The sequence below is a fragment of the Thermobia domestica genome, chromosome 1, assembly GCF_964235325.1.
Source record: "Thermobia domestica chromosome 1, izTheDome1.hap1.1, whole genome shotgun sequence".
NCBI classification, from domain to species: Eukaryota; Metazoa; Arthropoda; class Insecta; order Zygentoma; family Lepismatidae; genus Thermobia; species Thermobia domestica.
Window position 1 is genome coordinate 189,293,029 of NC_137454.1, and position 14,823 is coordinate 189,307,851.

Below are 14,823 nucleotides of genomic sequence, written 5' to 3' on the forward strand. Positions count from 1 at the left end.
CCAAGTTTGATTCCGATCGGATGAATTCGGTTGAAGTCGTGGGAAATAGGTACTAGATTTTTCAGATAAAAATCAAATTAAGGACCAAACATTAATAATAATAATAATAATAATAGTAATGGCATGACTTGGCTGAAGTTTGGACTTTGACCCCGAGATTTATGACGTCATAGGTCAAAGGTCAATGACCTTGGCCCGAGGTCAACGACTTAGGGGTACTTAGGACCACCCCCTCTAGATTTTGGCAGGGGTAATTTTAAAGGGGTGCACCAATGTACCTATGTCTTATAATAGGAAATGGACCCCTATTATGACCATATAATCATATAAGGTAATAGGACCTCATTAAAGGGGATAATTGGGCCAAAAACGAAACACGTGGTACAACGTATTGCTTACGTTTATATTTTGACAATTTTTTACCCCTAAAAGGGATGGGCAATTTCCAAAATTGAAGGGGTGGGCCAAGGTACCCCTCCCAAAATTTTAAAGGGGTGCACCAATGTACCCACGTCTTATGATAGGAAATGGACCCCTGTATACGCCCATATAACCATAATAGGTAATTAAACTTCATCAGGGGATAAAGGGGATAAATTAGGTTAAAAAACCCGAAAATTAAATTTTTGGCAATTTTTTATCCATAAAAGGGAACGAGATGAACCCCCAATACTGATAGAGATACATACCATGCTCCTAGGCTACCATACCAATTTTTAGATTTGGCAATTTCCAAAATTTAAGGGTGGTGGTCCTAAGTACCCCTTGGTCATTGACCTCGGGCCAAGGTCATTGACCTTTGACCTATGACGTCACACATCTCGGGGTCAAAGTACGAACTTCGGCCAAGTCATGCCATTACTACTACTACTACTACTACTACTACTACTACTACTACTACTACTACTATAATAATAATAATAATAATAATAATAATAATAATAATAATAATAATAATAATAATAATAATAATAATAATAATAATAACCTTTGTTTCTTCAGCTTGAAGTAGATTTTTTTCTAATTTTTCTTTTTCATTCGATTTCCCAAACCTTCAATTTCCATGCGAAAATGTACTATTTTATTATATAATAACATCTTAGGTCTGTAAAAAGTTTTCAATCCATTTTAAGAATTTTGTCTTAATCAATACGTATGAAATTAGTATTAGAAGAAATGTGTATAAATAAACGATCTTACCCGAACCCTGGTGAGCTTGCAAAATTGTGGACGGGCTGGAGATGCTGTGCGGGTTGCAGTTGTTGATTGATTGGCACTAGTTTCGAGGGTGGGAAGCTACCTGTTGAAGGAATTTGAACTATGGGTCTCGGTGCGAAAGGCGGTCGAATCACTGGTTTCCTTAAAACTGTAATAAAAAAAAGAAAATAATTAACATAAATAATTAAAATAATAACAGAAAATAGAATATCATTCAGTGCTCAAGAGTGAATACACACATTTAATGAAAAAGAAATAACAAAGTGGTGCTACTCAATAGGTTTTAAATGAAGTTATGACTGTAATAATTACAATATTCATTGTTATCAATGCAGAAAATATGAATACTTTTCTAACGAAGGTAAGGAAATCGACTTGGAAGAGAATTAGGTTAGTCGAAAAAGATCTATGACAAGCCGCTAAACATTAAATTGAAATTTTTAGCTTTACGTTCCACGATAATACCCTGTAGGCCAGGACCGCCTCTATCATATGTGTAACTCGTGCATTTGCACGGGGAGGGGTTTCGAGAGACTTCAAAATTTGTCATAACTATGTTATCTATCTATATATATAAAAGAGAACGTACAAAATTTTGTCCGCTCATCACGCTAATACGGCTGAACCAATTTCTTTCATTTTTGGGGGGTTATTAGGATTTGGACCCTAGATGGTTTTTATCATATCACTTTAATTTTTAATTACCAGTGTCTTGAGATAATTGACCATTCAAGTGTCCATAACGTACAAATCCTTTGTTATTAGTTCATCATAGGTAAAAATAAACGTATTTATATGCAACCCGCATGAACGTGTCACTCGGCGGGTTAACATAAATGACAGGCGATATACAGCGGAAAATAGCTTGAATCTTATGTTTAAAATTTTTTAATTGATTTGCTTATTTTTACAGACACTTTTACAATATGCCAGCACCGGGATGACCGCAGCGAAGCGGGGCGGGTTAACATAAATGACAGGCGATATAATGTTAAGATTTACTGCAATCTTCTATGGTTTTTATCATATCACTTGAAAGCGAAAAAGTAAAAATTATCTAAGTAACAAAGTTTATTGCGTTCCGGGGTGACCGCAGCGAAGCGGGGTGAACGCTGCTAGTTTAAAATAAATATTTCGTGTGGAAGCAGATTTCGTGATGATGGTAGTTAAATTTACTAAGCAGACCTTCTATTTGAATACTGCATTCATAAATCATGTATAGGTCGCATTGGTTTAAGGCCACATGGACAGTGCTAAACTAAATGGTCAAACAAATCCCAGCATGAATTGCTTGTTGTCAAATACAAGAACTCAGTTCTCGAACAGTAGCGAATACCTGTTTCATTTAGTTTTCACAGTTTTGATACGAAAATTAGTCTCATCTTTGTCACAAACAAGTTCTACATCATTGAAGGTGGAAAGATTTGTTATTTTTGGACAGATATAGTAGGAAAATCAAGAAATAAAGATAAAAGATCTAGTTGCAAACTGATATCTAGAGATTGAAGCTCGATATTGAATTCTATACCATATTTTTTTGCAGGTGTGTTTGCTTATCTTTCACTAACATGACAGATTATTATTTAAAGAGAAAAAGGAATACAACGACATTTGTAGTGTTTAGGCCTTTCTGAGTGCGTCCTTTCCTTCGTTGTTCATGGCAGGGTAGCATGCTTAAAATCGTGGCTTTTAAGATTTGTTCTTTCTGGAGACAGGGAAGGGGTGGCAAACGATGTCATTGCTCGGAAGGCAAATTGCCTAGGGCCGGCCCTGCTATAGGCTAATGGAGACGGATGTGAGTGGTTGTACAATAATTTGTGGAATGAGAACCTGAGAAAGCTCATCCATGGGTAGGATGTTGTCTACCAGAAACTACAACCGTTTGGGATCGAACCAAGGATTTCTCGCAGCAGAGGTTAGCACTACACCACTTTTTCTAAAAAAGAAAATTTGCCCCAATTGATCTTCAAATTAATTTCACCTAATTTATCTTTATTACAAATTCTACGCAATCCAATCCAACACAGGGACACGAACACAAAAACCTTGAGAACAGTTAATCACCCATACTCCTGAAAGAAACTCAAACCATAGATGGGTTTCGCATCACAATCGTCAACCCACAATCTCGGAGAGTTTGACCATGGAGGTGTTGTACCTCCAGTTGACAGACCTAGATTTTACTTTAATCAGTAATACTTTGTAATATAAGTTTAAATGATTAGGTGTGGTAATAACAAAGATCAAAATCGAAGAGGAAATAAAAAATATTTAGTGACGTGAATCTATGTTCCATTTCACAAACTCTTTATTATGAAATCTAATTTTGAAGAAATTAAAGTCTGGAAAAATGAAAGAAAGGAAAGAAAGATATAACAGAAAATAAAATAAAATCAAATGTGAAAGTTCAATCCCGTCCTTTGTATTTGTATTATGTGGATAATAATATCGATTGCTAACTCTCTGAAATGAACAAATGCTAAGAGTTTTTGGAAACAGGATTTCAAGGAAAATGTTAGATGGAAATAGAGGCAGGCCCGTAGCCATAGGATGACAAACTGGAACTCATGTCCTTCTGAAACTTTTAGTTGTTTGTTTGGATAAATATATATTCGAAATAATAATAATAATAATAATAATAATAATAATAATAATAATAATAATAATAATAATAATAATAATAATAATAATAATAATAATAATAATAATAATAATAATAATAATAATAACCCAAGTTAGCTTTCTGCAAATTATTTCGGACTTCCTGTTCTAGTGTTCGGGCTACGGGCCTGATTAGAAACCAATATGCAGGAAAAACAATGTGGAACTGTACAATATCTAAAGATCACCGACAGGGCCGGCCCTAAGCAATTTACCGCCCTGTGTAATGGCATCATTTGTAGCCCCCTTTCTCCAGAAACAACAAATCTTAAAAACCATAATCTTAAGTATGCTACCCAGCATGAACAACAAAGGAGGAAGAACACTCGCACTAAAAAGGCCTAAATACTACAAACACAATCTCATTGTGTCTGTTTTCTTTATAATAATAATAATAATAATAATAATAATAATAATAATAATAATAATAATAATAATAATAATAATAATAATAATAATAATAATAATTTGTTATGTTAATGAAATATAAAGCAAACATACCTGCAGAGGAAAGATGGTAATACTTTTTATAGAATTCAATATCGAGCTTTATCAGTCGCATCAATCTTAATACATCAGTCGCAATTTCAGTGCAACTAGCTCTTTTATCTTTATTTCTTGATTTTCCTACTACATTCGTTAATTAAAAAAAAAAAAAAAAAACTCGTTTCCCCTTCAATGATATGGAACTTGTTTGCGACAAAGACAAGAATAGTTTTCATATCGAAACTATGATAACCAGTGGCGTATGTAGGATTTTCTTTCGGAGGGGGCTATGCACAACACGTGAATAAGCATTTATATTTTTCCCTTTGGGTGCCGACAAATTTTAATGAAGTTTTGCATATAACAAATTTATTTCGGGGGGGCTTAAGCCCGATAGCTATCCCCTAAATACGCCACTGATGATTAACTAAATGGAACAGGTGTTCACTACTGTTCTAAAATTCAGTTCTTATATTTGACAACAATCAAGAAATTCCTGCTGGGGTTTGTTTGATCATTTACTTTAGCACTGCCCATGTGACCTCAAACTAATGCAACCTAAATATGATTTATGAATGTACCTAGTAGTTTAGAAGGTCAGCTTAGTAAATTTAACTTCTATCATCATGAAGTCTGTTTCCAACAAAAAATATTTATTTTAAATGACATAGTTATAAGAGATTTTGCTCCCCTCGAAACTTGTCGCTCCGTGTAAATATACGTGTTGCACATATAGTAAAGCACGCCCTGATCACCAAATACCATGCTCATAGTAAGATGGAGACAGTGGCGGATCGAGGGGGGGGATGATGATGATGGGCAACTGCCGTGCTCCCAAAAGTGTCTCAAATGTTCAGAATTACCTAGGTATATCGTGGTAAAACAGAAATAAAAGAAACAGGTGAGCAATAATTATTTACTTGTCTTAAACTACTTTGAAGATTGTGCCTAGGTATGGTATTGTATTTAGCAAGACATAAAAATGAATTAGATAATTGACAGGCTATCTCTATTCCCTGATAGTGAATATCTGAAAAGGGCAAGACATCGTCAATTCGCGAGATATGCAGAGTTCCGAATTATTTCTGCACACTCAGCATAATTACAAAGCAATCATTATATACCACAACAAATTTAAAGTTATTTGTGGTACCAGGTTTTGAGGTTTTTCGAATAATAATGTTAGACGTATAAGAAATGATACGGCAGAGTACATGAGTGTAACGAACTTTTGAGAGATTGTATGATAGTTGAGGTACGCGCCACAGCCTTGTATGTTTATGTAACAACTCGCGAGTGATATGATTTAGTAGCAAATCGCTAACCTTGACAATCGGTTTGTAACGGAATAGCAGCGTTAAACACTATTATATTCCATCCAGTCAGCTGATGGAGATAGCTCGTATGGCAACTTTTTCTTTCCCAGTTTTTTCTAAAGCTCTTTCTTTAAGAAAAGAGAAAAAAGATAGCTCACGTATGGCGTGCGGTTCTACACACATACACACGTGCCTGCATAATAAACATATGAATCAACTTTCTCTACTTTTCCTTATGCCTTTAAGGTCTCCGTGACCAAATACAATTATTAACTTCTTCAATTCGTTAACTTTTATTTCCAATTTATTAAAAGTTATTGACTGTTCTTTGCAGGAAATGTAATCGATAAGCCATTTCAATCCATTAACAGGTTTCGTGAGTGTTAATCTAAAGGTAGGATTTTTTAAGAAACCGGAAAAGAACTATGTATAATTGCTAATATCATATATTGCAGCTAACCTTAATGCTGGCCGCACATTGACTAGAGGACAGGACAGCCAACCAGAAGTACAGTACAGTGGACGACGTAACAGCTTCGAGCACGACCACATGTTAGACAACTCCACCATTAAGACACATGACCAATGCGTTCAGGCCTCTCTCTCTCTGCCTTTGCTTGGCTGTCCTTTCTCTGGTCAATGTGATGCTGACCTAACGATGTTAAATACCTAGGTCATTTTTGTTTATTTACAAGGATTAGTCATAAGTCTTGCAATATTCTGGTACAAATATGCCTGCATTTATTATAGTACACTGAAAATAGATTAACACTCAAAGCATAGCCTTCGAGTTGGGCTGTCTGCAGTCACCTTCCTGCTAGTTTCTAGACTCCACGTTGGTACCACGTCTTGTCCTTAAAGGCAAAGAAGTCAGTCACTGATGTTTCCGCCTCCTGGTGATTGGTGAAACATCATGATTTCAGGAAGTGCGCTATGGACTGAAACAGGTACTAATCCGAAGGGAAGAGGCCAATACTATATCACGTTCCTGCATATTCTTTGTTTTGTTTTTCAAGCCGAGTGTGATTTGGCTTTATCTTGTAGGGAGAAGGTACGTTTCTGTTCACCAATGCAGGATAGTTTTGGTATAGTGCAGCATACATTTCCTCTAACTGCTTGCAATATAGTCGGCGTTGATAGTACGACTGTTAAGAACGAACTGGTATTGAATTACCCCAGCATAGTTTCACCATATACAAAATTTATTTACGTCTCTTTTGTAAACTTGAAATCAATATTCTATTGCTACCGCACAGCCGTATAGTGCTCTATCTACGGTCCGACTCTCGATGTGGCTACATTGTTTTCAGTGATGATCCAGAGTCGCGAGACAATTTAGGAGTTATTTGAATTAAGAAGTATCGAACTCGAATTTAGAGAGCCAGGAACACTCGTAATAGAAGCCAATGTTCTAATTATATCAGTAATCACGTAACTAAATCATATTTTACTGGGAACAGTCATTCGTCGGATGGAATATCTAAGAGTTTAGTTTAACATCAATATTTCACATTATTCATGTAAAAAGTTACAGGTTGGTACCGTGCTAAGTGAGTCTGAGATCATCCAAGGCCTTTAGTCTTGCTTGAACAAAAACAGTTCAAAGTAAATAAAAATACAAATAAATAAAAAATAATAATACAAGGTTGTTGGATAATTGAATATACTCATTTATGTGGCATACATTTTTTCTGCATAGGTAAAGGACTATCTTTGTTATTTGTCCTTTTAAGTCTTCATTGCAAACCTTCTATGGAGATTCCCACGGATGCTCACGTTGATATATAAGATTGCACAAAAAGTTCTTTTTAGGTACATGTTTTAGTGTAGAGGATTTGAGACAAATTTACTTGGGTTTCCGTTAATATGCATGTTTTTTATGGATAGTCCTACGCACTGAAGTAGGTATGTTAAGATACATTTCTCTTAAGTTAAATTTACATTGAAATTATACGACAAAATGAGACAAAATCAGGTTACATACTCGAGAATTCATGTTTCAATGATATCAATAAGATTATTACCTCCTTGAATGCATCTCTACTTGATGCTCCTAGTTGCGCAGGTTCTAAGATGGTCCATGATGTCAATTTCTAGAGATTAGATGACTCCCAAAACTCAAGCGGCTGTAAGTTATCACTCTAATCACTCTGCAATTCTATCACAAATCTTTGTGCAATGAAATCAAAAACGCTTAACCAAATAATTCAGTTTACCATCCGTCAAGATCATGGACGCCCGAAGAGGAGGGCAAGGTGGGGTCCGGTCCATCTTCTTCACGAAAATGTATACGTAATATAGCAACTCACGTATATTAAATAATAGAAATACCAGATGTAATATAGCACCCATGGAGATGCCCCCACTGGAAAATTTTCTTCGGGAGCCCCTGGTCTGGATTTTCTTAGGCCAGTCCGATTTCGGAGAAAATGTTCTGCGTTCCGAGGTGATTCTATCGGGCTTTAAAATATTTGAACTTCCATGTTTTCTGATGAAATAGTGACTTTATTATTAATAGAGTCTAGAGTCTATTATTATTGCAATTTAGTTTCCACATTATTATTCAGATTCTCCAAAATAAGAGGAAATCATACAACAGGGACAGACAGGCAGGTACATAACACAGAGGTCTATATATAGGCTACATATTATTTAAATTGATAATATATATATATACAGGGTGCGGCACGTAAAACCGGCCCGTCGTAATATTCTGGTATATTGTATTTTTGGCAACACTTAAATAATCTACCTTCCTACCAAGAGATGGCGTGTCGAGATCGGGTCGACTTACGTGACCTGCAGCAGTCACGTGCAGCCGCAGCCAGTGAAACTTGTCGAAACCAGTTGAGAAAAAGGCCTCGTTGTGTTAAGCCGGGTGAGTGTCAGTGTGTGATAATGCCGTATTCGATACCCGAGCGTGTTGCCGAGCCAAGGGTTCATTCTCACTGGATCTTTTGTGAAAACAAAGAATTTGTTTCGGGAGAAATTTCCAGGACGTTCTGTGCCAGCAAAAAGCACCATTCAGTAATTGATTAAAAAATGGCGGCATACAGGATCGGTTCTAAATGCTCCCAGGAACAGACGACCATCTGTCTCCACACCTGAATTAAAGATGCAGGTGGAGGAGATAATGACAAGAAGTCCTCGAAAGTCAACCAGGAGATTGAGTCAACAGATTCATGCGAGTGAGAGAAGTTGCAGACGTGTTTTAAGGGGACTGAAGTTAAAACCGTACCGGATAATTGTTGTGCAAGAACTGAAGGAGCCTGACCTGCAGAAGAGGGTGCATTTCTGTTCATGGCTGTTGAGCAATGTTGCCAGTGGTTTCTTGGATCCACTAATGCTCATCATGAGTGACGAGGCGTGGTTCCACCTGTCTGGGTACGTAAATTCCCAAAACAACCGGTATTGGTCGACAGAAAATCCATACGCAATCCACCAGGTACCCTTGCATGATGAGAAGATTGGTGTTTGGTGTGCCATTTCCGCCACACGCATTATTGGGCCCATATTCTTTGAGACGACAGTGGAGGCTGCTGTGAAGGTGAGTAGTCATATTCAATACATTACATTTCATTTATGTGTTGCAGTTAATCATATTCAATACATTACATTTCATTTTATGTGTTCACTTTACGGGCCAGTTTTATGTGCCGCACCCTGTATAATATGATATTGGGATAGAGCTGCAATCTTTTGGTAAGCCTAAAGTAGGACGTATTTATCGAACATTGCAGACCATTGGTTCCTCATAGTCATACCTAAATTTGAAGATGGGTTAGTTTATCAAAAATAATATAAATAAATAAACATAAATCTAAGCTAAAATCACAAGAAGCATAAAACGTGGTTAGTTGAACAGAAGTTAGGAACTATTGGCTGTAAGTTTACTGCTGCGAACACAAAAAAATTTAGCGTTGAAACCATGTTGATATGTCGATAGTCATAGGTATAGATTGATGGTCGACATTTACAGTCAGTTAGAATTTCTATAGCATATTTTGTAAGTGCTTTGAATAATTTGAGGTCCTGCCATATAATACGCACTTAGCTGTAATTCGGGACGCTGAAAATTAATATAAAGTTTGGGAAGTCTCATCTAATTCGGAACAGGTTGCTATACTATATGGAGCCTACATAATTTAAATTGACACACTTTTTTTTATCACTTAGATAGATTAGAAAGTCTTGTTACGTCTAAGTTCTAATGATAGTATATTTTTAGTTTGAAACAAGGTTTTTCGTTTACTGACTTCTCTCTCATCTCAATAAAAGAGAATGCGTACCAAGCATGAGAAATGCGTACGGTACCAGGTGCGTTCAGTTTTCTTAAGGTTGCGTATTTGTAAATGGGAATTAGTGCTAAGGATGAAGAAAGGAGTGAAGTCTTGTTAAATGAGACTATCCTTCGTTTTTTTCTTTCTTTCTTTTTTAGCGGAATAAGCTGTTAGGTTTCAACACATGTTTTTCGCTTGAATATGTTTAAACCAAGTTGTTAGAAATAAAGAGAGAGAGAGAGACATACATGCAAAAGATGGAAGTAAAAAGTATTACTGCAACGATAATTAATAAAGAAAGGAGAACCGCGTTTATTTTGTCCTCTAATGACATTACGCGACTGGCTGTTGCTAAACATGTGCAAAATTTCAATGACGTCATTTGTCAATAACGGAAGTATGTACGTGAAAACAGAGACTAGACATAAATATTCAGAATTACTCCGGCTTCTTTCCTAAAACTGAGGGAAATGAATATATTATCCAAGGTAGATATATAATAAGAAGAGAGGCTATATTTCTCGTTTGAGTTATAGAAACTAATTGTTCTCCCTAGGCATTCGGTTTGCCTGCAAATTGAGGGTGTTCATTGTAAGAAATGAGCGTGAGTCCTAAGAAATGGGTGCAAGTCCAAAATTTAGGATCTTCTGCAGTTTAGAACTTATGCATCTCAGGACTTCTGCATTTTAGGACTTATGGAGCTGAATGATGTTTAGGACTTCAACCGTTTAGAATTAGTACACCTAGTTGATTTTTAGCATTAACAGCACTTCACGACTTATGTATATATTCCATTCACTTGCTTTAGTTCTGAAATTAGAGCTCCTTCGTGGCTAAGCGGCTGATGTACGCGCCTTTGGTGTGGAAGACCCGGGTTCGATTCCCGGCGGAAGCTCATGTGGTTCGGATTCCCGTTAATCAGTAGGTCCTGTCTCATATAGCCTCGCCGCTGAAAGGGGCGTTAAACTAAAAAATCAATCAATCAATTATGAAATTCGGCACCTACTTGCACATATCCGAATTGCAACAGCACAGTAGTTGCCACAATGCTGTTCGAGTTAGTGCCATCGATAACAACTATATTAGTAACACTAAAACTATTATTATTATTATTATTATTACTGTCTATTATGTAGTTATACATGAATTATATATAAAATAATTTACTTCATTGTAAAAATATTTCTTTAAAAACATGCAGGTTGTTTTAAACTAATAAGTTCAGCCTAGTATTTTCCTGGAGACAAGACGAGATGAGACTATAAATACGATTTTCTCGTCTCGTCTCGTAAGTTTTTCTCGAATTATCGTCTCGTCACGATTCTCGGAAAGCTTTTCTCATTTCACCTCGATTTTTCTCATCTCGTTTTGTAAATTTATGTACAGTACAAAATTTACGCCCTGATTTAAATTCTTAATAGTTTCTAGAAGTTATCACAATTCTACACTACGAGAGGTGCACGAAGGATGTAATGCAACATTTAAACTGTAACTTCATCCATGTTGACTCTGGAACTATTACTTAAATAATTAATATCCTCTGACCAGAGTACATATTTATTTATTAAGATTAAAATAATTTGTAACAGTTTCAATAACGTAACGTTATCTTCATCAGACGTCAATTATATATATAAGGTGTTCAAACCTTTTTCTTCCACAAAGGAAGGTAACACTTGGCACATGTGCTTTTCATTAGGAATAACGGAACATGTGTTTCAGCATTTTTCGAATATTATCTATTAAATAGGGAAAAGGGGGTAATTTCTATACTAAATTTTGACTCTTTACTGTGAAACTGCCAAATGTGAGGATTCACTGTAGTTAGAGATGTGGGCTTTGGTATTTAAACTCTTAATGAAAAATAAGAAAATATGTTTCGACAATTTTGCTTCTAATGGGGAAAGAGAGAGTACATTTTCCATAATATTCAAATTTCTGATTCTTTATATAATAATAATAATAATAATAATAATAATAATAATAATAATAATAATAATAATAATAATAATAATAATAATAACTATATGTGAGTATTCGTTTAAGTTGGGGGTAAGAAGTCTGGCACATAAACTTCTAATTGCAATTAATCGAAAACGTGTTTGTCTTTTCAAAATTTCGGCTCATAAAGGGTACAATTTCCGGTATTAAAAATTTCGATTCTTTAGTCAGAACATGCTTAATGTGAGTACTTGTTTATATAGATAAATTTCTAGAAGCATGTATCGTGTCTTTTCCCCACTTAATTCGTTAATTAACAATAATAATTTCCAGGAAATTTGCTCCTTAGGAAGGACGATATGTTACCGGCACTATAAATATAAGTCGGACGACTAAACCACTGACAACTCAATGGAAGCCTATTACATCTAAATCTGCTGAATCAGTTTAAGAAAACCCGGTGAAAGTGTTTTTAAAATTTGCTGAATATGGAGAGAAATGTGTAGATCATTATTTGCAGAACATTGCAAATATTTTCTAAGTGAAACTCTCACAAAGCTTGGAAGCATATCTGACAATAAAGTTTTCAAATGCTCTAAAGCATAAAAGGTACGGGCCACCACACCAAACTTTCTCGCTCCAATTCCTTAAATAAACCATGTTATGCTGCAGTTCTCTACGAAACATTGTCTTATGAGATACGAACCGAATTTTAAGACGTTTTTTGGAAACTAAGCTACTCATTGTGGATTTGTTTTTATAAATAATGACTTACGCCATATAAGACGGTTATTCATGAAATATTTGTGTATAAAATATCAACAAAATCGCACCAGTCCTATTTGAAAAAAAAAATGTTAAAAATAACTAACCTCCAACACAAGACTACTCCTTAGGGGTAGATGGATATTATCATAAAAGTGATTTAAGCAACATTATATGTTTTTAAATGAAAGATTTATTTATGAAATATGAATAAAATTGTTTGAGCCCTTTTTTTTTTTAGAAAATCATATAATACCCCCGCATATGCTCATTAAGCTCACCCCCAGGCATAAACCATCCTCTGAAGATTTTTTAAAATAAGAATTGACTTATCCTGTATTATAGTTTTATTAGCGAAACACGAATAAAATCGACAGAATCAGTTTTGAGACAATCGTTGGAAAGTACTCACCCCACCAAGAGTAAACTATCTCTTGAGGATTTTCAGGAAAAATGAGTTATGCCATACTGTTAGGTTATAAATGAAATATAACTAAACTAACTAACTCTATGCCTTTTGGAACCGGAGGTTCAATGTCATATTCACGACAGCTTTCCACTGACTTCTGTCTTTGGACAAGGGATCCAGTTTCTACTTTGTATTCTTATTTCTGCAAGATCGATCGTCATATTGTGCTCTCAGTTTCCACATAAAAGTTTGACAGCGTTCCTGCTTTCTTTCGTTCGGGCTTCATGACCTGCCCATCTGAGGTCCTCCTAGACTTAATCACCCCCACAATGTTAAGCAAATGATATAAATTATGCAGTTCCTCGTTATGAAGTTTTCGCCATTCCTCATTCCTGTTCCTCTTGGGTCCGAATATTCATCTCACTGTCAGGATCTTGTTCTCAAAAACTTTCAGTCTCCATTCTTCCCTCAAAATAAGCGGTTATGTTTCGCAAACAGATAGTATAACAGGCATAATTACCATTTATATATTAATAATTTTATAAAAATGAAATATGAACAACATTGCCTAAGTCGTTTTGGAGCAAATCGACTGAGAAAAACTCACCACTAAGAATAAATTGTCCGTCGTATACTTTTCAGAACAAACGAGTTATGCCATATTGTCAGGTTATTAATGAAATATTTATTTATGAAATATGAACAACATCGCCTGAGTCATTTCGGAGAAAATAGACCGAGAAAACTCACCCCTACAATAAACTATCTCTCGTATTTTTTTTTTTTTTCAGAACAAATAAGTTACACTATATTGTTAGGTTGGGAATAATACATTTACCGGTGGTCGGGTATTTCGAGCGATTGCACACATACAATTTAAATATCAATCAATTCGCCTTGTCGGTGACGGAATCGGTAATTTCCGGTCAACCATATGCAATACATGGTACGTAATACATTCCCCGGGCTGAGGTGTTTTCCACGGTTGCATACATATATCAATCAACTCATCGTGATGAACGAAACTGATCGGTGCCAGAATTGATCAGTTTCAGTCAACCACTTCCCGTACACGATACCTAATACTATTTCCTGGAATGAGGTATTCCCAACCATTGAACTTATGCAACATATACACAAATCGCTTCATCTTGAAGAAATGAAGCGATCGGTACCAGAATCGATCTCTTCTTGGCAACCACTTCCGGGGGTGAAGTGTTTTCAGCGATTGCATACACGCAAAATATGTAACAATCAACTCATCTTGACGAAAGAAAGCAATCAGTACCGGAATCGATCACTTCCGGTACATGGTACCTAATACATTTCAGGCGGTAAGTGTATCCAGCAGTTGTACACATTAGACATATATATCAATCAACTAGTCTTGACGAAAGAAAGCGATCGGTGCCGGAATTGGTCAGTTTCGGTCAATCACTCACGGTCCACGGTACCTAATACGTTTTCTGTGGGTGGGTTTTTACCAGCGGTTGCACACATGCAACAAATGTATAACTCAAGTCGTCTTGATGAATGAAACTGATTGGCACCGGAATTAGTCACTTCCGGTTAACCACTTTCTGTACACAGTTCCTAATAGTTTCCGAGAGTGGGTGTTTCCTGCGATTGCACACACCCAACACACAAATATATATATATATATATAAACTCGTCTTAACGGAAAAAAGCGATCGATACCGGAGTTGATCACATCTCGTCAACTACTTCCGGTACACAACCACGGTTT

At 35.9% G+C, this 14,823-nt stretch overlaps 1 protein-coding gene across 1 annotated transcript in view; it reads right to left on the reverse strand.

Moving 5' to 3' along the window:
* Nucleotides 1-14,823, reverse strand: part of LOC145692153 (uncharacterized) — a 241,930-nt gene that overhangs the window by 46,065 nt on the left and 181,042 nt on the right. The window contains exon 2 of the mRNA XM_081767453.1: nucleotides 1,201-1,366. Coding sequence (XP_081623579.1) covers nucleotides 1,201-1,366 — 166 coding nt within the window. The remainder of the gene's footprint in view (nucleotides 1-1,200; nucleotides 1,367-14,823) is intronic.